Here is a 27549-nt window from a genome sequence, read left to right on the forward strand (position 1 = left end):
TGGGTTAATAAAATGTGCTTAAACATATTAAAATATGTAGTTAATTAATATTTTGTTAAAATTTAAAGAAATCTTTGTCTTCCTTTGTGCTTATACAGCTTATTTCAAATCGAGTGGCGAGGCCTTCCACGAAATAGTTAATCTCGCAGACAATAGAATATCTATGCTCAGACCCATGAAGTGGAGTTGCAATATTAAAAAAATTAAATTATTTGAACTCGCACTAATTAAAAAATTATTACTCAATTAAATAATAAATAGAGTTTGATTGTACACAGATTGTTTTATAGATAACAAACTTTTTGTTTGTTATAATACCACCTTTAATAATTGATACTCAATAAAGTTTGGTAAGACTTAATTTCTAATTTAGTATCAGTAACCTTAAAACCGTAATTAAAGTCATTAATAATGACTGCTTAACGAGACACTAAGCCAACTAGCTGAACAGATGACAGTGACAAAAGATTGTTTAAAAACATTTCAAAAGGAGATAGGTTCGTTATCGTACATGGTGGTGGGGAGATGGGTTTCATACAGAATGCCTTTTTGATTTTTAAGTCAGGAGCTAACACAGGAGATTATTAGGATGATCTGAATTCAGAAGATTATGAAAAATGGATGAAAGTACAGTTAATCGCTAATTTGCCTGTTGAACCTGTTTTTGTTACTGATAATGCGTCACATCCTAATGTACAAGTTATTAGAGCACTACATTAGAAACTATCCTGCATGTATGTATTATTTTTTTACTTTATAACAATCATTTGTCCTTTATAATTAATTCTATGGCGATCAATATTTCCTGAATTTATATTTAATTCGTTGTAGATTGTCTGTTGTATGGTGTTCTAGATATTTTTTACACTGATGATAGCGTTTTAATATCTTTTGTTGACCAATATATAATCTATTTGGTTAAAAAAGACTCTGTTTTGATTGTGTTGTTGTGAAGTCCAAGTGTATATTCTGCAAGGATGTAATTTAAACCATGTATTTGTTGCTACCATGCTATGTTGTTGATAGAATTCGATCGTTCGCTCTCCCCTGTCGTTCTTTACTCCAACTCTAAAGTCTAAAATCAATCCAGAAACCTTTCCTTAATCCAACTTAGCGTAAAAAATACCCAAGATTAAAGTTAGCTCTCGTTTTTTGGTCATCTTCATAAGTTTTTCTACCTCAACGTATCAAGCTTCTATAGTCGGTTCACAATTTGTCGATAGCTCACTGCAAGTTTAACCCTAATTAGAAAACTGAAATACAGAGAGGATAGGTAATACGATATAATAGTAAAAACCAACCTGAAACTGACGGTTTAAGATGTTTTCGACTAACCCACCTTGTATCTGAAGGAATACAATACCTTATAATCCTATTACGAGGGTATTTGAAAAGGTTTATATATATTTAAAATTTATTTTGAATGGTTATAGATGACCGACCAGTGTCGTAGAGTATATGATTGAAACATTTATTTGAACTAAATAAATATATTTTTTAAATTGTACTTATGTAAATTGTATTTTTTAATAAAACTTAATTATTTTATTCAAAAATAAAAAGTTTCTTGCCATTTGTAAAAGATACATGCCAAATGTCGCCTGGCAGAATTTCCAAAGTGTTTTAAATGTATCCATTATTTTCGAATCCGGAGAAAACTAATAAATATTTTTAAAAAAATTAAACGCAGAATGAAAGATTACATTATTACTGAGGGCAGAAAGTCCCTGAAAACTTCTACAATGTTTATTTTAATATGTTATGTAACAGGGGTGAAAATAAAAGAGAAAATATAGTATTTTATATGACTTATTTTTTCTAGTTACATAACTTTTCATTTGTGTCCAAATGAGTTCAATTGGATTTATTTCGCAGTGGTAGGGTGGAAGTCTAAGGACTGTGATGTTTCGCCTTTCCGCCATTTTGTCAACTACGTATTTCTTGAACTTAGATTTGTGTTGCCGGGCAGTTTTTAAAAGTTTTTCTTTCACCAGTCCATCTTCGTAAGGCAGATACTTATTCCGCAGCCAGTCAAGAATATCCTGTTTCTTCCACGCAGTCGTTTGAAGTCTTTCTACTAGTCGTGAATGATAAGGTGCATTATCTAATACTATAATTAAATTTAGTGGTATGTGTTCAATCATCTGCTCAAAATACTCATCGAAAACATCAGCTCCTCGTGATAGCCTTTTGTGCTTTTGGACTGAAATTCCAACAAACCATGCTTAACAAATCCTTTTTCACTGCCAATGTGAGAAATTATTAATCTACTGCCTTTACCAGAAGGTGGGGTGATACCAGTAGACCAACCTTCCATAAAAGGCTTGCCTGGAGCTTAATATATTTTTATCTGACCAATTTTTTTTTAGAGTATGACCTGAGTTTACCCACGTTTCATCCTGGTAGAAGATTGGCCTTGCTTCAGCCCGGAATTTTCGTATGGATCTTAGATAATTTTTCTCTAACATATTATCTCCTCCCGGTCAATCAAAAGTGATTTTCGGTCTGATTTCTCCCACCGGAAATTTAATTCTTTTAAAACTTGCCACAATTTAGTTCGTCCGATATGAGGCAAATCCGGGTCGTCTCTAACTTCTTGTAAAATTTTGTTTAGGTTTGGTATTTCTTTTTAAACAAAAAATCCATGAATTTTCCTTCGAATACCATTTTTGGCAAATTCATCAATTTCAATAGGCTTTTTCCCTCTCTTTAAGTATTCGTTTCTGTTTGGATTGCCTATACCGTGTTTTTTCTTTCTGATAGGAACCTATATATAGTTGACTCTCCTACGCCAGTCATGTTGGCACAACTTTCGACTATGTTGCGAACAGTGTTTGTGGGATTCTGAGAAATCAGAGCATCGTGAACATTCAGGACAATAGTCTTCTCTCTTGGTGAATAGACAGACTTACTGACTGTACGCAACAGTACCGGTGTAAAACTTAATGACGTCGATGATGAAGCCATCACAAACAATCCAACAAAACGAGCACGAGCGAAAGGTACGTATATGTTCGTAGGTATATGGAATAAAAAATCACTCACGCACTGCATATAATTCTTAAAAGAAATATTCGAGACGCTAATTACTGCCGTGGACGCGGAAACACCGACGAGCCGTAAATTACATGCGATCAAAAACGTACTAAACAAAAAAATTGTTTTCTTTCGTAATAACTTCGCCCTTTCAAGTAAAGTTTCGAATATAAACTGAACAGACGAGGCACGTGGCCAAAGCCGCCATCCTAATTATCTTGCAACGAATAGTACCTTCGGATATGAATTCCAGGTTTTCTAGTAAAGTGATTAAACGCGAAGATTAGTATTGAAATATCCAAAGAGATAAGGTATTCTTATTTACAAAATTGTTAATGGTTAAATTCTTATTTTTATTAATATAATATAATAACCAACATTAGCCGTGAAAGTTTTAATTGATTTTTTGCTAAATATATTAGTATTAAAATATTATTAATATTATATATAGCAGTAATAAAATATTATATTATTATTTAATGAATAAACACCTTAGGAACGCCTATGATTTACGACCGTTTTATGAGTTTGAGGCACATTTCGTGCTCTCAACAATTTGTGAACGGAGACTAGCTTATCCATGGGTTTAGCGGCCATAGGGGCATGAGTCTAAATTAAGTTAATATTTACTGGCTTTCCGGATAGTTAAATAAGTAGGCATCGGTGAGACAGAATAATCTTGGCAGATAGTATTTTTCTTCTGCTTTTGACATCATAACCCTGGATGGGTCTTTGCCTGTCTAACTATGTCCTTTCATTTAGATCTCTCTTGGGCCCTTCTTCTCCATTGTCTTATATTTGTGGTTTTTAGGTCGTCTTCCACCTCATTCACCCATCTCGTCCTGGGCCTTCATTTTTTCCGCCTACCTACCCGCTTCCACTGTAACATCTTCTTTGTCGTTTTCGTGTCTTCTTGTCACTGAACATGTCCCAGCCATGACAGTTTTTGATTTTTCACAAATCTTACAATGTCATACCCTTCATTCAGTTCATTAACCTCGTCGTTTCTCCTGATTTTCCATGTTCCATCTTTCTCTTCTTTTCAGAGCAGCAGCTAACAAAGTGACCATAGCCGTTATGATATCCAACCTCCGATAGGAGATGGAACTTTAAGAAGAAGATCTTTCTCTTGCACCGGGCCATATACCTTTCTCAGTATCTTTCTCTCGAATGTCCTGAGTTAGGCTTCCTCTTTTTTAGTCATTATCCAGATTTCACAACCATAGGTTAGTACGGGTCTAATCAAAGTTCTGTAGAACTTTTTGGTTCTTTTGTCTAATAATTTCGATGTCATCAATCTTTTATTAGCATAATATGTACGATTTCCACAGGAAATACGTGCATTAATTTCGCTACTTACGGAATTCTTGAAATCTTGCCAGATAGTGTGTAAGGTTTTAAATAGCGCCTTAACTATAACACTAAAAATACAAAGTGTATGATTTGTAGTAAAATCCATACACTGCCAAAACAATGAATAATCAATTCTTAGCTAATACCGACATTACAAGGAAAAGTACAAGACATGCGAGGTTTGGGAAGAAGAAGAAGTTTCTGGCTGTATAATATTGAAAAGTAATTTTCAATATTTACCACTGGACTATTCGTCAACACGTGATTCCATCTCTAGCTCTGGTTAAGCTTCAATAGCCGTTCAATATTTTGGCGTGTATTTAGGTTATATCTTAAATACAATGGTGTCTCTTGTTCAGCTAAAAATTCCATTGAAACTTTCTTCAGATCCTAGTGAACAAACAAGTTTTTTATCTGATGCGGTCTTAAGCCACTAGTTTCTGCTTGCCTCTTCAGATAATACTGATAATTGTAAATCCTTTTTATAGATTTTAGAGCTGCTTTGGACATGTTAACACTACTCTTTTAATTCCCAAACATGCAAGGGATAACACTTCTGTAACTTAGCAAATGCCATTGGCCACCGTAAGAATACGAAGTTAACATTGGTTATACTAATAAATTTAATAAACTAAATACTAAACATAAAAATGAGATACTCAAGATAATATTTTATTATAATAACTTAATAATAAAATGATAGAAAAGAATTAGAGAAGTATCAAACCAAACTGCATCTTATTTATGTACTTAAATTCTACTCAAAATCCCAAAACCATGGCTTGGTCTACATGAATCGTTCACTATTTTCTTCCCATGACTTGGGGTTAATGACTACTACCTTAATATTCACTAAAATTGTAATAATACTTGTATAAGATAAGAAAAAACCAAAGGCCTGATAATACCTACACCAATATAAAAGGATATTGTCAATGTTACAACGAAGAAACCTACACACGTATTTCTGATAATAATGTGACGACATTCATAATATTATAATAGGCCTGGAAATGAAGCTGAAAAATGGGAAATCCTCACAATTTTTTCGTTTAGCATAGATTTGTACAAAACTTTGAGATTATGCTCATTTTACCCTCTAGTTTATTATCTATATTGCGTCGTTGTACGCTTTAGTTTTTTTAACGGTGAAAACTACCCCTAATTGTCAAAAATTATAAAATAACAATAAAAAACTTTAAAATGGTCAACATTTGATTTTTATTAGTTGAAGGATGATTGTTTTATACTTTAGAATATAATATCATAATATTTTAACCCTTAAAACCACCCTTGTTGGAGCTATATATAAAAAATTAATTTATCCTAAAAGAATGATTTCTGCTTGCATCGATTTGCATAAAAATTTGTTATTAGGATCATCTCACCCTGTACTTAATATTTTATATCATGCTCAAGGGCATTGATTATATTTAGGGATGTAAACTACCCTTTATTGTCAAAAATTATATAAAAACATTGTAAACCTTGATATGGGTAAAATTTTGGTTTTGATTGGTTAAATAATAATTGTTTTATTCTTTAGGATATAATATCAAATATTTCAGCCCTTAAAAACCACCCTTAATAAAATTTCAATTTTTATAAGTAATTTAATAGATTTATACAGAAAAAAAAGTAGAATTACGTACAAAAACGTTTATTTACTAACCAACTAACTAACAAACTAACCGATTTATTTACTATAATAAACATAATTGAATAATTCTACACATATACACTCACACACATGAGCAGATGTTTCTTCTTTTCTGTCTTTTGATTTCAATGTTTTACTACCGAAAAAATGCCATATTAGAGTCCAAAGGGGGCTATTAGAATTTTTCGAAAAAAAAATTTGTTTTATAAACCTCCTTCATTTTTGGTCATAAAAAACTTTTTCAAAATTTTTTTTTGTATTGTATTTTGAAGAGCTTAAAGAATATGTAAATTAAATTCAGTAAGATCGCTTAGTTTTTAAGTGGGATGAGTTTAAATTGCTCGAATAAGGGGGTGTTTGCTCGTAAATGAAGGTTTTAAACAGCTATACCTCGCTAAATATTCACTATAAAGAAAATCTATGCACAGTTGAAATTTTAGTTAGTAAAAAAGCTACAATTCAGTTTTATATCATTTTTTCGGTACCTCCAGTATTTTCGGAGATGTTTTGAAGAAAAGGATGAAAAATACTAAATTGCAAAAAATCAATGTATCTTTAAACTCAAATTTTTCTAAAATTAGTTCTTTTAAAACTTCTTGATTATGTTGAAAAGGCATTTATATAAAGAATTACAGAAGAATGAAGATCAATTTTAATTAGAAGGGTAGTTAGGGGGTTATTTTCACTGATTTTTTCGTAGAATCCATACTGGATCCATACTGGAAGAAAAAATTAAAATGCTTTATTTCCTGGCCTATAAATACTTTCGGTAATTTAGAATATAATAGATATCACAAATAAAATATTTAGGTTAAACGATAAAGATTAAATTCGTTTTTATCAAAGTTTCTTTAATTCATAAATATTGCTATATTCATTGCAATTCTTACCAATTTTAGTAATAGGCGGATCTGTCAAATAACTTTAAATATATCTTTCGAATTTCGTAAAGATAATAATGTCTTAATTATTTTCTATAGGTAAAATCAGCATCATCGTCCGCTTTCATTGTCGACATAAGCCTCCTCCATACTTCTGCAGGCTACTTGCGCAAGTTATGCTCTATTCTTCCAGTTATGCTCTATTCTTCGTACGTCTGCCCATCATGTCGGCGGTCTTTCCCTGCTTCTCCTATCTTTACGAGATATCCATTCCAACAATCTCTTGGTTTTTCTAGTCATCTCTCATTACTGAGCCGTGCTACCTGTCCTGCAAATCTCCATTTTAGCCTTGTATTTTTTCTATGATGTCTTATATTCCCGTCATTTTGAGAATATCTTTAATTTTTTTTTGTCTGTATATATTTTTGGTATATTTTTTTCAGTTGACGCATAAGAAAGTTCTGATCTACAAATAATATTCACCTAAGCCTCTTCTAATATCTCTTTCCTATATACATACAACCTGTTTTGTAGGTGACTAGAAAGAAATTCAAGTAGACCTCAACGTTGAATAAGTTCTCATAGGTTCAATAGTTTAAAAACACAGTAATTTTTAAATTTAACTAAAGAATTAAACAAATCTTAAATTGAGAATAATAAATATAGAGTCAAATGGAGCGACATGAAAATAGAAAACGGATTGATGTTAAGCTTTAAAACATTCTCGCTTTACTGCTAAAGAAGCACGAGAGTAAATTGTTCTAATAATTATTCCAATAAAAAGGATCTACTGTCAGTTTAACATAATTAAGTACTGATTCTGATTTAAAATTTGTGTATTGAAGTCAAAACTTCTGAGACGTGTTTTAGATGTAGGTAAGTTTATATTTAATCTACTTGTTTGTTTTACTGATGACAAAACCAATGGGGCCCCTTTGCTACCAGTTTTGCCTATTCGTAAGCATGTGTATGATGCGCTCTTAGTAAAATAAAAATATAGTCAGTTTTCCCAAAAGCATGTGAATTTTGGTATTCTTCCGGAAAAATATTAATTTTTGGTTTTCTGAAGATATTGTAATTTGTAACTTATAAGTATAGTAATAGTTGCTTCCTAAGACAGAGAAGAATTATTTCACGTTCAGAGCGCTTGCGAAAGCCGTTCTGATGATGCCTATTGGGCTGAAATACGTATAAACGGATGCGCAAGCTCCCTATACGTGAAATAAAATCTTAACTGTCTTTTCCTTGTTATTTCGATATACTCTGTACGAGTACTAGAAACCAATTCGCTAAGAATTTTGCTTAGTTGAAAAGATATGTTGTGGAATGCAAGTTTTAGATTCCCCATGTCTCTCTTAACACCTTTATCAACGTCTGTTTTTGCCTTGCAATTCTTAGAAGGCACAGATTAAAGCAGAATTCTTGAATTTGGTTTCGAAAATTAGTCTACGATTTTAAATAAATTTTCATTTATCCAGTCAATATGAAATAAAAGTGACCTCTAAGTGAAATAAAGATGTTTCCAACAGGGAACGGACCAGGATCAAGTGATTTTCAGCACCCTATAGTACAGTTTACAACTGTAATGCAGAACGAGCCTACAAGCCTAATAGATCCGTATTACCAAGAAACTCAAATAAATACTCAAGATCCACCATTGTGCTCAAATCAACCAACAGTCAACCAAATGATATCTTTTGATAATTATCAACAACAATATCAGGTACAGCCAATCTTCTTCTTCTTTCTGTGCCACTCCTATCGGAGATTGGAAATCATCAAGACTATCTTGACCTTGTTTACAGCTGACCTAAAGAGTTCATTAGTGGTACAGCCAAACCACTCTCTCAAATTGCGCAGCCATGACATTCTTCTACGGCCTGGATTCAATTTTCCTTCTATTTTTCCTTGAATTATATTTTGAAGTAATGCGTATTTATATCCTCTCGTCACGTGATCCAAATATTTGAGTTTTCTTCGTTTGATCGTTGACAAAATTTCTGGGTCTTTTCCTATCCTTCGCATTACTTCTTCTTCGCATTACTTCACATTACTTACAGCCAATAGTTGCCCAGCAAACCAATTTTTCTCATTCTACATCAAACTCCCAAGATAACATAAATTTATTAAACAATACAGAAACATAGGATAAATATGATTCGATGTCACATGAAGAACATGAAGACTCTCAAAATAATAAACACTCATGGCAAACAATAAGATCAAAAAGAAAAAGGCTTAAACGTCAAGATTCAAAAGAAGAAGAAGCTCCAATTACACTCTCAAATAGGTTTCAGTCACTTCCAGAGGAAAGCTCCGTAAATGATACGAATAATACAAAAGAATACGTTAATATTAAATTATAAATGAAACATTGTGCAGTCCAACCTTATATTACGGAAAAAAATAAAGCATCAATTATTAAAATCGAAACAAACACCTCCCTCAATGTATTATCAGTCTACAGCCTACCTAGATATCCAATTTCAAGCGAAAAGTATCATGATTTCATAGTATCAGGAGACTGGAATTCCAAACACACCACATGGGGTTCCAGATTTATTACGTCTAAAGGTCGAACATTAATGAATATCATCCAACAAAATAACTTAATTATCTATGGGAGAACCTACATACTGGCCTACGGATGCCAACAAAAATCCAGATTTGGTAGATTTTGCTGTAACAAAAGGGATATCTGGCATTCGTAGTGCAATAGAGTCAAACTTCAATTTAACATCAGATCACAGTACAATAATAATAACGTATTAATTAATTAATTAAGTACACACATAATAATGGAGAACACCACCACCCAAACTTACAACTAAAGAAACAAATTGGGATGTTTTCCAAAACTCTGTAAATACAAAGATAAGACTAGATATTAGGATAAAAGAAAACCAAGATGTAGAGAAAGTAGTAGACTATTTAACAACAAGAAAATCATAATATCCTCTTCCATATAAGAGAACTTGTAGCAGAAAAAAGAAGAGGTCAACGCATATGACAACAAACGAAAAATCCACTAAATAAAACGTACCTCAACAGGATAAGTCATAGACCAAATAGAGCATTGCATGAAGAAAAAAACGACTCTTTCCAGTTTTATGTTTCGAACCTCTCACCTGAAGACCACTTTATATGGAAAGCTACAAAAAAATTTAAACGACCGACAATAACAAATTCACCGTTAAGAAAAACATATATGACTTGGGCCCGCACAAACGCAGAATAAACAACAGTATTCACAGAGCATCTTGCAACTGTATTCGCAGCACCAGATACTAATACCGATGAAGATGATGATATATTTCGACGAATATACCTCGAAACTCCATGTCAACCATCTCTTACTCTGACAACATTTACTCCAACAGAGGTTCGAAAATAAATAAAAATGCTAAATCCTGAAAAAGCTCCTGGCTATGATTTGATAACAGGAGAATTACTTTAGAAGCTACCAAGAAAAGCTGTGTTGTTATTAACAATAATATACAACAGCATACTACGTCTTCGATACTTTCCAATACAATGGCAATTTGCTCAAGTTACTATGATTCCAAAACCTGGTAAGCCCGCAACGCAAGCAAATTTATATCGTCTTATACGCCTACTCCCAATAATGTCAAAAGTATTAGAAATACTACTAATACATAAAATCGAGTAAGTTGTTCCCATAAACGAAATTGTACCACAACACCAATTTGGATTTAGACGTGAACACTCAACCATGCAACAATGCCACAGAATAGTAAATATAATTAAAATAACTCTCGAAGAGAAAAAGTTTGCGCTGCAGTGTTTTTAGATATACAAAAGGCATTTGATAGAGAGTGGCATAAAGGTCTCTTCTACAAACTGAAATTACACCTAACAGACCAACTATACTTTATACTAAAATCATATCTTACTGACCGTTACTTCCAAGTCAAAATTGAAGACAACTACTCAGATCACCACATCATACAATCTGGCGTACCTCAGGGTAGCGTTTTGGGCCCATTTCTGTATCTGATATTTACAGCAGACGTTCCAACCAGCAATGATACTTTCTTAGCTATATTTGCCGATGACACGGTAATCTTGGCAGTGGATATTGACCCTAATGTAACATCACACAAAGTACAAAATTATTTAGACCAATTATAAAACAGGGGGCTGTAGTAAACCTTCAAATACGAAGATACTTTAAAAAGTCCAATCCAAAATACTTCGTATGATAAGTAAAGCTCCATGGTATGTATCTAACCAAACACTTCACAATGATCTGGACATCCCATTACTTAAGGACATAATCACTCAATAATAAAATATAAAAATCGCACCACTGATCACAACGAACTGATACATAATTTATTCACCCAACTACTTGCCGAAAGAAGATTGAAGATCTATCTCAATAGAACTTAGAGAACCGTCACTGGACTATACCTAACTCACAATAAAAAAAAAACTCACAATAAAAGTAAAAAGTGGATAAAGTAAACAAAATATCGCACAATACAAACCACTAACCCCCAAAGAACATAGCTATTGAAGGTTGCAAAATTGAAATTTGTTAGACTATATACGTGAAAACATGTATTATAACGTATGTCCCTAAATTTTTCGGAAAATTTTAGATTTAAAAGTATTATTGGTAGGAAGAATTGGATCAAGTTGCCATTGGAAACCAAAGTTAGTAAACAACGTAAACAATATTTAAACAATGTCAGTTTTGACAAATACGGTTCGTTAAGATGTCATACAAACTTAACATTCGTCAAAGTATTTATCGTTTAGTTGTACTAAACATGTACATGTACTAAAACGCGATATTGTAAGAATTTGTAGTGCTCAAAATATTTCTGTGTTAACGATTTACCAGATAATTAAAGAGTGCGAAAATGGTATACCATGCCTTTATTTGCCCAAAAGTGGAAGACCAAAAGTTTTAACTCCTGCTCGGGAACAGACATTAATTAAGAGTATGAGAACCAATTATTAAAGTCTTTGCGAAATGTTGGCCGAAGATGTAATGTTTCACGAATGGCTGTAAGTAGAACAATTTCTAGAAATTATTTAAAAAGACATAAAAGAAAAAAGCTCCTAAGTACACTCCAGCCCAGTTGCGTGCATTGAGACGTATTCATTTCCCTGGTAAAATTCTCATTATTGATGATGAAAAGTATTTTACTTTATTCAATACCGAAATAAAGGTCAACGACGGATTTTATACAAGCAATTTACAAGATGCGAATCCAGAGGGAACTCTCTGAACCTTTTAAAACAAATAACGGGCTACGTCAGGGAGACCCACTCTCCTGTATACTATTCAATCTAGCTCTGGAAAAAGTAATACGTACGTCACAAATCACAACTACCGGTTCAATATATAACAAATCTGTGCAAATCCTAGCATATGCTGATGATATCAATATTATTGGGAGAACGGAAAACACATCACGAGAGGCGTACGTAGCACTAAAGGAAGCGGCTACAAAAATGGGTTTAATAATAAACACCAATAAAACAAAATACATGAAAATAGGTACGAAACCACAAATACTACGGCCACTTGTTATAGAAAACGACGTCATCAAAGCAGTTAACGAATTTGTATACCTGGGAACGCTCGTTAATACTGAAAATGACACTACCGCAGAGATAAACGGCAGAATTTGCACGGCTAATAGATGCTATTTTGGGCTTAATCTCCTTTTTAAATCTACAGTTATATCAAGAAATACAAAAGTAAAACTCTACAAAACAATAATACGCCCAGTCCTAACATATGGTTCAGAAACCTGGACTTTAACAAAAAGCAATGAAAACATGTTAGGATGTTTCGAAAGAAAAATACTAAGGCGAATCTATGGAGCGGTAAATGAAAATGGTGTCTGGAGAAGACGATACAACTTCGAACTCTATAGAATATACCAGGAAACAGATATCGTAAAACACATTAAGATAGGACGTCTGAGGTGGGTAGGCCATGTAATGCGGATGAAGCAAACCGACCCAGCTAGAAAAACGCTCCTTGATAGACCTATTGGTCAAAGAAGAAGAGAAAGACCCAGAACAAGATTCCTAGATAACATAGATCAAGATATGAGAAATATGGAAATACGTACTTGGCGGAGGAAGGCGATGGATAGGGACGACTGGAAAAAATTCTTGGGGAGGCTAGAACCCACACAGGGTTGTAAAGCCAAAATGATGATGATGAATGTACAAGATACACCAGACGAAGTTAGGTTTAAGGGAAAAGTGAAATTTGCCGATAAAATTTTGGTATGGTATGCCATCTCCGAAGCTGGTGTTTCACAGCCGTTTATTTTCCGTGTTCGTGGTGAAGTTATCAATGCTGACAATTATTACGTTAACAGGTGTCTTACAAAGCTTGTTCAATTTAAAAATACTCATCGCCCCAATAATAAAATTATATTGTATCCCGATCTAGCGTCATGCCATTACTCTAGAGAACTAGCGAGAACTAGCTGTCTTCAAGAAAACGACAGATTGGTTAACTGCTCAAACTATAAATTTTGTTCCCAAGCGCGACAACCCTCCAAATGTGCCTCATGTAAGGCCTGTAAAAGAGTTTTGGGCTATTTTGAGTCGAATGGTGTATAATAATGGCTTGGGAGCCCAAAACGAAGATCAGCTAAGGCGAAGAATTTTGCAAAAATTTCGTGAGATCGACTTAGAAATAGTCCAAAGACTTATTGCACATACAAGACCAAATTTATATGCCATCGAAGATTACGAACTTCTTTTTGTTCTATAAAAATTCATTGTTAACCTTAAATATGTAGACTTAATTTCCTGTATTTAGATAATAAAATAAACTTAATTTACAATTAGAAAATACATATTTATTTTTTCCGAAAACTTTAGGGACATGCGTTACATGTTTCTTTCGACTCAATGTTATAGAAATTAAATAAAAAAATGTATTTGAAATTTTCAGAACAAGTATCTAAAGAGTTTTGAGACAGACTGGGCTTAGTCCAAAAAGGAAGACAATAGAAAGGCTTTGTGTGAAACAACTAGTGTCTTTTACAAAAGAATAGAACTTTTAAGAATTTAAAACAAATTTAAAAATAATGTTCTTCCTTTGTTTATTTAGACAAAACATGAATTTTTCTAAAGGAGGTACAAAACAAATTTGGCAAGACGAGAGTATAAAATCTACACAGCAAATCGATACCGAGAGAAAGAGACATATTATACTTCATGCAGGTGAAAAACATGGTTTTATTAATGGAGCTAATCTTGTGTTTTCATTAAAATTAAAATTGGCCGATTATCATGACAATATGCATATGGAGATGTTTATGAAATTGTTGAAAAAAAACTGTTGTCAAGTTTACATAAACCATCTGTTATAGTACTGGATAATGTTCCGTACCATTCAGAAATTTTAAATAAGCAACCACTAAACGTCTGGGCCATAGATAAAATAAAAGAATGGTTAACGAATGAAAGTATTACATTTCTCCAATATCATTTTAAGCCTCAAATACTATCGTTAGCTAAAAGCCACACACAACCAGACATAGAAAATGAATAGTCTGATTAGAGCACAAAATTATTCCCAAAAAAATGGAAGGTAGCAAAGGTAATTTTGCACCTATAAAATCATACAGAACAATTCAATTGCGCTACTCGAAAGTCCCTAATCAAGGAAAGACTGGAGAAAGAACTAAGGGATAATAAAATTATAAACAATAGGCGATATGGTTTTAGAAAAGAAAGATCTACAGATTATGCCGCAAACGACGTTTGATCGATGGTGGAAAAATGTAATGAGAAATGGTGCAACGTTGTAACAGTAGATGTTGAGTGACAACTTGAACGACAGAAAAATTTAAATTGAGCTTAAAGCTAGAGTTAGGTGTTCCACGGAGATTAGTTTTCCGAATCTCCTTGTGAAACAGTGTGCTAAGAGCCTAACTATTAGATTGAGAGTGATAGTTTAATTAGATGATTTGGTTCTTATAGTGTTGACTAATGATAATGACTCAATTAAAAGGAAGGTAAACGCAAAACTAAATAAAGTCTGCGAATGGAGGATTTCCCATGAGCTTAAGATAGCGCCACATAAGAGTAAAATGATCATGATGAATGGTTCTAGAAATTAAGATATAATAAATTTTTACATAGAGGGCTTTAAGATTTCTGGTAATATCTACGAATAACCCTTAACACTCGCATAAAATTTGAGTGACATTTAGAAATTTTATCCAAAAAGGTAGAGGAGAAGATAATAACGCTGGCCAGATTATTACCAAATACAAGTAATCCGAATAGTAAACAAAGCAGAACTTTGGATTAACTTTATTATACTTTACGGAGCTCCGGTGTGAATATCGGCAGTTAAGTGGAAAAATATAAGTACGGCGTCAACAACTGCACTGAAAGTTATCACGGGAACAAGAAAGTTATCACGGGAAAAAGACAGTACTACAAACAAGTTTCCTCAAATGGCAGAAACGGTGGAATGCAAATTAGAAAAATGCACAATGAAAAAAGCAACTTATACCTGATCTTGCCTCTTGAATAAAATAAAAATAAGAAACTACGCATGACTGGCTGACACAACTACTCACTGGAGTTAAAAGCATGGAAGATTGCGGGCGTTCGCTGGGCGTTCACTGGACACCACTGACTATTGCATGTATTGCAATGAACATGACACTGTGGAGTACACAGTCTTTGTCTGTGCGAGATAGCGCAGAAAGAGGCAGGAGGTCAACTTGCTTTGGGAAAAGGAATAAAAACCGTACAATATAACCGAGCAAATACTAGAGAGTAAAGGCAAGTGGAATGTGGTACAGGAAGTAATAAGGCGCATCATGCTCAGTAAATAAAATGACGAAATACAAAGGCAACGCAACTTAGCTAACTTAGAGAGAAATATAGAGGCAACCAAAGATATCTGAAGTGACGTCAGAAATGATATTTTCGGATGCCTAATAGGAGGCAAAAAAAACAAGTTTTAATAAGTATGATAAGTCGGTGAGTCTCACACTACTTGAGTACTACTTTGTATAGTAAAAAGGTGGAAGTATGGAAGCAGCTCTTATCTTACTAAACAAACAAAGTTGCATAGCAAACTCGTCAACAGAATGCAAAAAAAATCTGGTTACCTACCGATACTAAAAAAGAGGTCAGTTAGTAAAACATATTAAGAATACAACATTTATAGTTTAAAAATACCATAATATGTAAGTCGCAATAGGGACATAGTTGGTTATAATCATTATACCAGATATATAGAAAGCTATTATTCAATAACAAATTCACTCTTATTGTATATATATATATATATACATTATTATTATAGAAAATGATAATGCGAGTGAATAATAAAAGTAAAATGTAATGGCCTATCTCGGAAAACAGAAAACCAAAAAAGGTATATCGATGTAAGGCGACCGTATCTACGTATTTCTGATTATTGGCCGTCTTCAGTACGGTGCAGCCAAGTTAGAAAAGAAACATGTTATCTTGGAAAAGGATCACTACGGGGGTAATGCGACCAATTTGTGGCATTAGAGTTAGAAAACCCTGATGGTTTCCAGGGCAACAACTAACAATAACCACGGAGGAAGCTACAGTTACCTGGGGAAAGGAATGCCAAACGTTGAAACGTTTAAAACAAAAATGAAATTTTACAGTTATTATTTATTCGCATTATCCTTTTCCATAGACTGAGTCTATGTAAATTTATTTATAATCTTCTTAAAATATCTAGAGCAGGAGATAAGGAATATGTTTCCATGACAGGAAGAAAGATGCCTGACAACAAGTTGCAAGATGCTTTTTTATACATGTAAAAAAAATGTATGACAAATTCAGCCAAAATATAACACAAAACACATTAACAATATTTAACACAGTCTGATATGTTTCTTAAGATCAATTTGTATCCACCCCACTGAAAGAAATTAACGAAAAAGTACAGAGACTAAGAGTAGCTTAATGCAATGGAACAGTAAGTGGACGTCTTTTCAGGAAGCAAAGTCTTAGGTTGACTTGACACTGAGAAAAGTTCGAATTATTGTTAAAAAGAGGTAAAAAAACTGGCAGCGCCATATGTCTATATGATGGGAGGGGGACGCATGTTAAGCATGAAAGAGTTTCAAGTAATACTGTGAGTCTTATAAAAAAGCATATTAATTTGTTTCCTTCTATAAAAGATGCTATTCTAGGCTAGCTTTTCTAAAATGTATAAAATATACAGAATGTTTTTGTGTATATATTATACAGATGAACGAAAAACAAAAAGATAGTAAAGAATGCGTAGAAAATCCAAATGTATCATTTATATCATTTGGTTAACACAATTTCTTGTAATCAATGTTTTTACCAACTGATTTACCTTTTACAAAAGATCTCTATCGAGTCTATATCTTACTCTATACAGTATAGTTAACAGTAAAAAAACAACTTGTATGCTTTCCGTAAGATCAAATTGTTGCACGACTGCGTGGACAAGAAATTACTTTTTACATAAGACAACATCGGTTGAGTTTTTTTAATGAATGCATAAAAGTGATCATGTTCAGTGATTCTTGTTCCTACTAAATCAAAAGTTTCTTGAGCTAGGTCACACTCATATGGAGGCTGACACAATTCATGCTTCCATTGAAAAATTTAAGAAAAACACAACAGCCAAAATTGATTCAAACGAGCCGAAATCATTTTTAGTTTAAGAAATTTGTCTAGTAACTTTGTTAATTAGAAACATAACACACAGGGTGAAATGGATAAAAATAAAGTGGATTCTTTACCGATCAGACTTCCTATTTAAAATTTTGAATAAATATTCATTTAAAGAACAAGTTCAAAGTACTTGATTTAACCAAACGCAGTACAAGTAATAATAATCTGTTAAAAACTTTATCACTAATATATTAGAAAGTAATACAACTTCCAGAAGCTAAATTAAAAGACTTCCAATATTTACTGGACTGTATTCATCCTAGATCCCTGAAAGAAGTAAGAAATCAAGTACAAAAAGAAAATAGACTGGCAGGATGCCTTAATAACACTATATGGGGAAACAGACAAATTAACACTGAGATAAAGTCAAGAATTTATAATGCCAGTGTAAGACCAATAATAACATATGCCTCAGATGCACGACCTGACACAGCCACAACGCAAAGGATACTGGAAACAGCAGAGATGAGAGTACTGAGAAGAATTACAGGAAATACGATGAGAGAACGGAAAAGAAGTGAAGACATTAGAAGAAAATGTAACGTACAGTGTATAAATGAATGGACACTAAATAGAAAAAAAGAATAGAATAACTACATGAGCAGAATGGAGAAGACCCGTGTCGTTAAAATAGCAAAAGACAAGTCACCAATCGGCAAAAGAACTATCGGACGACCGCGCAAAAGATGAAGTGACAACCTTCCATAGAAGTATTAATCCACCAATGGACAAGCAGAATTGCTTATAAAGAGGAAACAACAAAGAAGAAGAAAAATGTTTAGATTTAGCTGCTAATACTACAAATAAAGATGAATACCAACTAGATGAAGAAAGTAAAAATGATAGTGACTGACGAAGGGACATTAATGGATAATGTTACTTTTTTTTTATTAAATTTCATTTGTAATTAGGTTTTATTTAAAATTACTTAATAATTAGAAACTCTGACAATATTTTTATACCTACAGTTTTATGTTTAATAAAATTATATGAAATACACATGAAAATGTGTAATATAGTAATATTGCTAAACGTCACAGTGAAGTTAAGCCTTGTGATGTTTTTGGTGTTTTCAATTTCAACAGTAAGTACCAATATCACTTCTAATTAGGAATCGGTTATTTAAGGAAAAATAAAAAAAACTGAAATATCAATTATCACATTTCTTCATTGCCAAAATATCAACCACATGAGTAAGCAGAAGGACAGTTACTAAAAGAAATTGCAGCCTTTTTTAAACTGTGATTACCAAAATCTCGTTTTCTGACATCGGCACTTCTTGCACCAAGCCGCAAATACATATATATCAAAACAATCAAAAGTGACAGAAAATGTCTTTGGACAAATGTAAAAAACTGAACCAGAATAAATTCGTTTGTAAAGTAACTAGTGCTTTTTAAATATTAAAACATGAATAGTAAACTAACACTAAATACTTACTAGACTCTCACTTCCACTTCCTCGATTTCTTAAAGCCCAAAGTAGAATTGAGATTAAAATCAACATGGCCAAAAAGGCCATAAGAGCACAGATGAAATTTTTGTAGGAGGCATCTTTTCTCCTATTGACAGTATAACTTCCCGTCCCTGCCATATTTTAACACTCAAATAAACTAGTGAATTGTTAGCAAAACCTATTTTCAATTTTTTATCGACCGACAAGGAAGTAGGTATATTTTATCAAACCAACTAAGCCGCTGGCTTATCTGGTTAGGATTTGTGGAATAAACAATAATTTTTTAACTGATTTTCTCCGTTTCGTGCGGTTATTTTAAAATATTTATACAATACTTATACATTTGCAGCAGGAAACGACACATAATAAATCCATTTAATTTAAATATTTTTTCTCTCAACTGTTTTGATAGATATATATGATATGATTAAGTTGTCGCTTCATGCCAATCATTATTTTATAAAATTATGTTGTCTTTAAAATACCAAATAAAGTGTGACTATTAATAATTTGTCCGATCAAGAATTTCAAACTTTTCTAATAAAAATAATATCTTTTTCTTCTTGTCACTCTTCTTTATAAATACTTCATACATATTACTCCAGTCGTCAGAGACGAAAATGCCACTGAACTTCTGCAACTGAAAAAGCTAAACTTTGCTAAGAATATCAATTTTGGGACCCTAAAAATGTTGCAAAAAGTTCGCCGCTTATACCCCCGGGCTTTCCCTGAAAGGCCCCCTCGTAGGGAGGAAAATAACTATTTACCAAGAATCTGTACGCATCAGAAAAAAAAGCGTTTTAAACAAGAAATGTAGTTGAGATAATTTTTAACAAAAATATTTATTACCTACCTCTTTTTCTATAGAATAAACCGTTTTTCTTAGAAATAACCCTTGAAGCAACCAGCGATTTTAAATATCAGTTTGGAATCAATGAACATTTTCTCTGGATTAAAGCACATGCAGGATTTGAACATATAGTCGGTTCGCTATATTTACGCGGGTTTCGGATTAAAAATTTTATTGTAAGTACCCAGTTTTAATTACCTGCTCTTTGGGGAAATACAACTGGTCGAATGAAATGAAAAATAATCCATAACTTTTTTTAATTAAATAATAATGGAAAATCTTTTATATAATTGACAGTATAATAAGGAGAATTACTTCATTAATGGAGTCTAATGTGGCTAATATAAACCTAATAATAATTTTATAGTACACTTCACACAGAAAATATGGTCTATGTATATTTGTTCCATGAAGAGAATTTCTAATGAAAAATAAAAAAATTTAACTTGCCAACAAAAATGAAAATCAGTCATTATCATCAAAAATATCATAATCGTCATCATCATCACTGTCATCACCATTAATTGTTATTATGATTAGACTTATTTCCTTTATTTTATTTTCACGAGTCCACCAATCTTCTATTAGTTTCTCGCACTTGAATATACAGTTGCACCACACTTCTGGAGTTACAATTGAAAGTGCCTTTCGCCAAGTTTCCCGAACTGCGTCGTCGCTATAACCGTTAGGCCCAATATGGTTGCCATAATATTGTTTTGCTATTCCCCATATAAATTCGATGGGATTAAACTGGAAATGATACGGTGGCAGACGTAAAACTTGATGACCGTAACTTTCAATAATCTGATCCACAACAAAGGTTTTTGGTTTTGCGTGGATATTTGCCAAGCGTAATAATTCTGATTTTAAAATATGTTGTGTAAATGGTATATGTTCCTTTGTCAACCATTCTTTAATTTTATTAACAGTCCAAGAATTCGTTGGACTTTTGTTTAATACTTCAGAATGGTAAGGTGCATTGTCTAAAATAATTACGCTGGGCTCACTTAAACCTGGGAGAAGTTTTTCATGTAACCATTTTACAAACATTTCTGTGTTCATATTATCGTGATAGTCACTTGATTTTGATTTAGATGAAAATATTAAATCAGCACCTTCTATAAAACCCAATTTCCCTCTTGCATGTAAAATTATGTGTCGCTTCCCTTCTCCATCAGTATGTTTGATAGACTTTACGTTATCATCTTGCCATATTCTCTTGGTTGCACCCCTAGAAAATATCCATGTTTCGTCTAAATATATAAAATTTGCCCCTTTTTTTTAATTTAGAATATTTTCTTAGAAAGGTAATTCTTTTATGCACAACAGAACTTCTTTTATAAAGGGCTTTTCTGTTATCCTCCTTTTGAAATTTGAAACCCAAATTATGTATCACTTGCCATAGACTTGTTCTGCCAATTTCGTCAAATTTTCTATCTTTTAATTCCGAAAAAGGGGTGTAGAGTTGTGTTATAGAGGTAGCACCTTTTATCGGAACGACCACATCGAGCGTCATAGACGGGAGATGGTTCTTGATAACTGGTCCTCATAAGACAGCTAACTCTCACTTATGGCTCCACGTGCCACACCCCGGGCAACTGCATTGGTCTGCAGGCTAAACTAAGTGAGGGTAGCCAGATATGGCGAAAATTTTACCGAGCGATTGCCGGTATAAGCGATCTCCCACTTGCTGACCAACGGCTTCGGGCGGATGAGTTGGTAAGTGGTAGGGATCAAACTAGCACGCAGCGTCTGACCCAGAGTGGGCGGCTGCAAATAGCGTCTGTGTCCAGAGGATCGGCTAAAATACAAACCAGAGAAGGCAACGGGAAACCACTCTGGTATATATTTCCCAAGAAAACTACAATGAAAGCACAAACAGAAATGGCCCCTAGTCCCCGGCAGATCTTAGATGATCAAGGGGTGCGAAGAATCCCCGGGAGGAATAGCCTAAATATTTTAAATACAAACTTTAAGATTGCAACATGGAACGTTAGAAGTCTGTTCGAATCAGGAAAACTAGCAAATGCATGCCACGAAATGAAACGTTTAGGGTTGCAGATATTGGGTTTGAGTGAAGTTAGATGGCCAGGTTCAGGTAAAGTTAAAACCATGAACAAAACTTTCTATTACTCGGGTAATAATGGTCCGGTTCATCGTAACGGGGTTGGAATAATTTTAGAAGACAAATATAACAATGCCGTCACAAACTGTGTGCCATTTTCGGACCGATGTCTTCTTATTCAACTATCCGGAAAGCCAGTAAATATTAACATCATTCAAACTTATGCCCCTACGGCCGATAAACCCATAGAAGAGCTAGAAGCGTGGTATGCTGACGTGGAAAAACTTATAAAGATGACCAAAAAACGAGACCTAACATTTATCCTAGGTGACTTCAATGCTAAGTTAGGTAGAGGAAAAGTTTCTGGATTGATTGGAGACTTCGGACTTGGAACAAGGAACGACAGGGGAGAGAGAATGACAGAATTCTGCCAACAACACAACATGGTAGCGACAAATACATGGTTTAAATTACACCCTCGCAGATTGTACACTTGGACTTCACCACAACACAATGAAAACAGAGTAATCCGTAACCAAATAGATTACATATTGGTCAACAAAAGATATCACAATGCAATCATCAGTGCAAAAACATATCCTGGAACTGACATCAATTCCGATCATAATCCTGTTGTTGCAAAAGTTCGCGCAAGATGGAAACTAATAAAGAAGCAAAAACCTCAACACCAACTATTAGACATCCAATTATTGAAAAACGACACCATATATCAGACAGTAAATAAAGAAAGAAACAAAAATTTAGGAAATATCGACCACAATAGAATTAGCGAGTACGATGACATAAACGTTCTGTGGAAAACTATTAAAGAACAAATGAACAATGTAACGGAAAAACATCTAAAAGTAACACCTAGAAATAACAAACAGGAATGGATGACAGAAGAGATTTTACAATTAATGAACAAACGAAGAGAATCCAAAGGAAAAAATGACAAGGACGGAGAATACAAAAGACTAAATAGAATAATTCGAAAAAAAATAACCGAAGCAAAAGAGAAATGGCTGGAAACAAAATGCGTGGAAATAGAAGAACTACAACAAAGGCACGATTTTTTTAATTTACATAAAAAGGTAAAAGAGTTTACATCGACTACCAAGAGAACGACTTTTCACACCATGCTGAACACGGATGGCAAACTGCTAGAATCAACGGAAGACAAACTGAAAGAATGGGAAAACTATATTAAAATTCTTTTTCACGACATACGAGAAGAACCAAGATTGGAAAATAACAACGAAGGGCCAACAATTCTGAAATCTGAAATCATAAATGCAATTAATCATCTTAAAACAAATAAAAGCCCAGGTCCAGACGGAATATACCCAGAAACGTTAAAATTAATCAGCGAAGAAAATATCGAAATATTTGTCCTTTTATTCAATCGCATTTATGATACAGGTAAAATACCCCAAGATTGGCTGGAGTCAATATTCATCCCACTACCAAAAAAGCCAAACCCACAACACTGCAATGAGTTTCGTCTGATAAGCCTTATGAGTCATGCAGTAAAAGTCCTACTAAAAATCGTACATAATCGTATCTATAGAAAGTGCGAAACAATCATCGGAGACGATCAGTTTGGATTCAGAGCCGGCATGGGAACGAGAGAAGCCCTGTTCAGTTTACTAGTTCTCGCCCAAAAATGCTACGACCAACAGAAAGATATATTTATATGCTTTATAGACTTCGAAAAAGCATTTGATAGAGTAAGACACGACCTACTATTAGAACGTTTGCAAGAAGTCGGTTTAGATGGAAAAGACATCAATATCTTAAAAAACTTGTACTGGAACCAAAACGCCAGAGTTAGGATCGAAGGTTCCACATCCGCAGAAGTAGAAATTAGGAGGGGAGTTAGACAAGGATGTGTTCTGTCGCCTCTGCTGTTTAATCTTTACTCCGAGTTTCTATTTAAAGAAGCATTGGAGGATTCCAAGGATGGAGTCAAGGTGAATGGCGTAAATATCAACAGTATCAGATACGCCGATGATACAGTGTTAATTGCGGATTCCGACGTAGGTCTACAACGACTCATCGACAAGACCAACTCGACCTGTGAGCAATTTGGTATGAAAATAAACATTAAAAAAACCAAAGTGATGTCAATCCGAAAAAATCAAAACGTACCTCAACCTTGCACAATAAATGGGCACATTTTAGAACAGGTCAATAGATTTAAGTACCTGGGATGTTGGATCGATAGCAGCCTAAATCCTGATCTAGAAATAAGATCGAGAATAGAACAGGCCAGAAAATCTTTCGAAAAAATAAAAAAACTGCTTTGTGATTCTCGAATAAAACTCGAAATTCGACTACGTTTATCAAAATGCTACGTCTGGTCGACTCTTCTATATGCAGTTGAAACGTGGACTCTAAAAACATCAACCGTAAATAAATTGGAGGCCTTTGAAATGTGGATCTACCGGAGAATGCTCAAAATTTCATTGACATTGCATACCTCAAACGAAGAAGTGCTGCATAGAATAGGCAAGGAAAGAGAACTTTTTAATACAGTAAAAGTTAGAAAAACATCATACCTAGGCCACATACTGAGAAATAATAAGTACCAATATGCCCAACTTATAGTGAAAGGAAAAATCGAGGGAAAGAGAGGCCTAGGAAGGAAAAGACTATCGTGGCTCAGAAACATCCGACAATGGACAGGGCTAAATTTTGAACAGCTAATAAGAACAGCTGAAGATAGAGAAGATTTTAAAATTGTAGTAGCCAACCTCCATTGAGGAGAGGGTACTTTAAGAAGAAGAATTGTATTTAAGGTCACATGTTCCTTGTTGGCTCGCATTCGATAAATGGTATCACGAATTTCAAATTTTTTTCTATCTGGAATATCTTTCGTTTTCAATGATAGGCGAGTTTTTCGGTGATCTTCTTTCGGCCGTTCATTTTTGCGATTTTGTAATACTCCTCTTAGATTGGTTTCACTAATTCCTAGAGCATCACATACGCGTTGTTGAACAGACATTACCGATTTTAAAGGACCGCCATTTTCTTTTTCATCCGTAAAATACTTATGTATACTACAAATTAGACTATCTACATCTAACACACGTCTAGGCATTTTTAAATATTTCCACCAAACATACACTGTCAACACTGGCAAAGAATCAATTCAACTGCAATATTGTAACAAATTTATACCTACCCTAATGTTATTTTAATGTATTTTAAAATATGACCATTAATGCAGTTTTTACCTTATTTTCTGGGAAGTCGTTTACTGCAACTGGTTATCAATGAGTCATTAGCATAATTTTGTTAATACGAAACCCGCGTAAATATAGCGAACCGACTATAATGAATATATCGACTTATTAGCCAAAGAAAGCATTTCAACCGATACTGGTATTCTGCATAAAGTAACGCTTTCTGGTAGTACTATTTCTTGCAAGTCAACATTGCTTCTAGACGGCAGCTATCAGTGGAAAGAATACTCCTTTATAAATCAAAATAGATACTCGTTAATTCAGCCAGATATTTCCAAATTTCCTTGGTACAAGTCTTGTAGATCTTCCAGGAGGCACATAACTTCCATTATTAGATTACGATTCGGGCACGCATGTTATCCAAAACACCTATTTAAAATACAGGTTTTGGATGATGACAAATGTGAGCGTTGTGGAGAGGAAAGTGATCTAGATCATATATTTTTTGGTTGTTCTAAAAATACAGTCTACTCATCCAAACTTAACAATGATTTATAAAAATATAAAATAGCCGCTCCTTGGAACATACTATATTTATTATCACTTGGTTCTGTAGACGTTTACAACTCTTTAATTAAATTTTTAAAAGACATCAAATTATCATTATAATTCTCTAAAAATTGTTTAGTTAATCTTGTTACCTTTGCCTTAAACCTTACCTTTGTTTTAAATAAACCATTTGTATAACTTCCTCCTCTCTGTGACCTAGTGTTGTTGTGTCTTATATAAATTAATGCCTTGATAGGTCTATAGGCAAGAAGAGTCTGTCCCTGTTCTCCTAATATCGATGTATCTTTTATTTTGATAGGGCATTTAAGTAAATTGTAATGATGGATGCTGTCTTATTTCTTTTGTGTCTGGCTGTATGACGATAAGTCTAAGCATAAAAAAAATGTGAGTAACTCGCGTGAAATGAATTTTTTAAATTAAATTTGTACCAACTCGACGGTAGAAATCTTTTAAGAAAAGTGTCCTATCGGCAAAAATTTAAATCAGTTTTAAAGGCGAATAGTGCAGTATGTTTCGTGGACCTTAAGAAGGCATTTGGCAGGATCAAATTAAAGGAAGTTATTTACTTAATGCACGCAAGAAAGAGACCTTTTTGGGAATAATTAAAACGATCGTAAATATCTACCACAAAAATACAATCAAAGTAAAAGTAGAAGGAAAATTAACTGACCCAATTGAAGGTAAAAACTGGGATAAGTAGGTAGGGGGGATTTTTTGAGGCTCTATTGTCTGCATCTAGTATCTAATTATGCATGAAATCATCATTCAGGAGAATAAAAGTCTATCGGCATACAGCCAGATAATTTAACAATTTTAAGTATGGTTTAATCGATTTAAATCCAACCACAGTCCAGTCGTTAGAGAGTTGACCCCTAAAACTCATACGAACAAGCTAAATTTTGCATAGAATATTAATTTTAGGACCCCAAAAAAGATGCAAAAAAGTTTACCACTTTTACCTCTAGGCTGCCCCTTAAACCTCCTACGGAAGGTGGTAAAAACTCAAAAAAATCGATTTAACAAGAATATTTCAAAATATTTATAAATATTGAAAAAAATATTTCAAATAAAAAATGTAGCTGAGATAATTTTAAACAAAAATGTTGAAGGGCATTTTTTGTGTAGTATAAACTGTTCTCTTAGAAACAACGCTTGACGTGAACGTCAATTTTGCATGTCAGTTACGCGCACGAAATCAATGTTCAATAAAGTTTGTATCAGCGGGACGGTAAAAATTCGATATATTTTGATTCAAATGTCCTATCGACAAAAATCAAGATGTGTTTTAAAGGCAAACAGTGCAGCTTTCGTATGCAGTTTTTGTATTAACCTCAGTTTTTATAAAGGTGTTAAATAAATAAAAGTGGGGCGATTTTTGCTATTTTTTACGATTCTCGTGAGATCAATAAAATTGATCACTTTCATTGACCAGTTGTACCGAAATTTTCATTTTAAAAATAAATGTTTAAAACTTATTTCATGAAATTTCAATTTTGCTTTGTGGTAACAAATATGAGACATTTGAAATATGAATAAAAAGCGCAAAATTTACTGTTTTACATTACAAACGATTACACGTCACTGGAAATGGATTAAAGAAGACTCTTTTAAATGTAGTTTATTGCAGAAGTTTTGTTCTTTTAAAAAACGTACAAGTGAATTAAAAAAAAAATTAAATGTTTTAGATCATTATTTGTGTAAAAGTTTAAATCCTGCGTTTTTTAAGCATATTTCAAATGCCTCACATTTGTTGCCAAAACTCAATACTAAAATTT

The 27549-nt window shown here is 33.4% G+C and overlaps 1 protein-coding gene across 5 annotated transcripts in view; it reads right to left on the minus strand.

Annotated features, from left to right (window-relative positions):
• LOC140431974 (uncharacterized) overlaps positions 1-19299 on the minus strand; it is a 151978-nt gene extending 132679 nt beyond the window's left edge. For 2 of the 5 annotated variants that reach the window (XM_072519850.1, XM_072519859.1), the window contains exon 1: positions 19087-19297. In XM_072519850.1, the coding sequence (XP_072375951.1) occupies positions 19087-19239 (153 nt within the window). In that variant the 5' untranslated portion in view covers positions 19240-19297. Of the gene's footprint in view, positions 1-19086 lie in introns of all 5 variants that reach the window. The other 3 variants (XM_072519844.1, XM_072519854.1, XM_072519863.1) reach the window with 3 other exon arrangements.
• Positions 19300-27549: the final 8250 nt, after the last annotated feature.

Source organism: Diabrotica undecimpunctata, chromosome 1, assembly GCF_040954645.1.
Source record: "Diabrotica undecimpunctata isolate CICGRU chromosome 1, icDiaUnde3, whole genome shotgun sequence".
NCBI classification, from domain to species: Eukaryota; Metazoa; Arthropoda; class Insecta; order Coleoptera; family Chrysomelidae; genus Diabrotica; species Diabrotica undecimpunctata.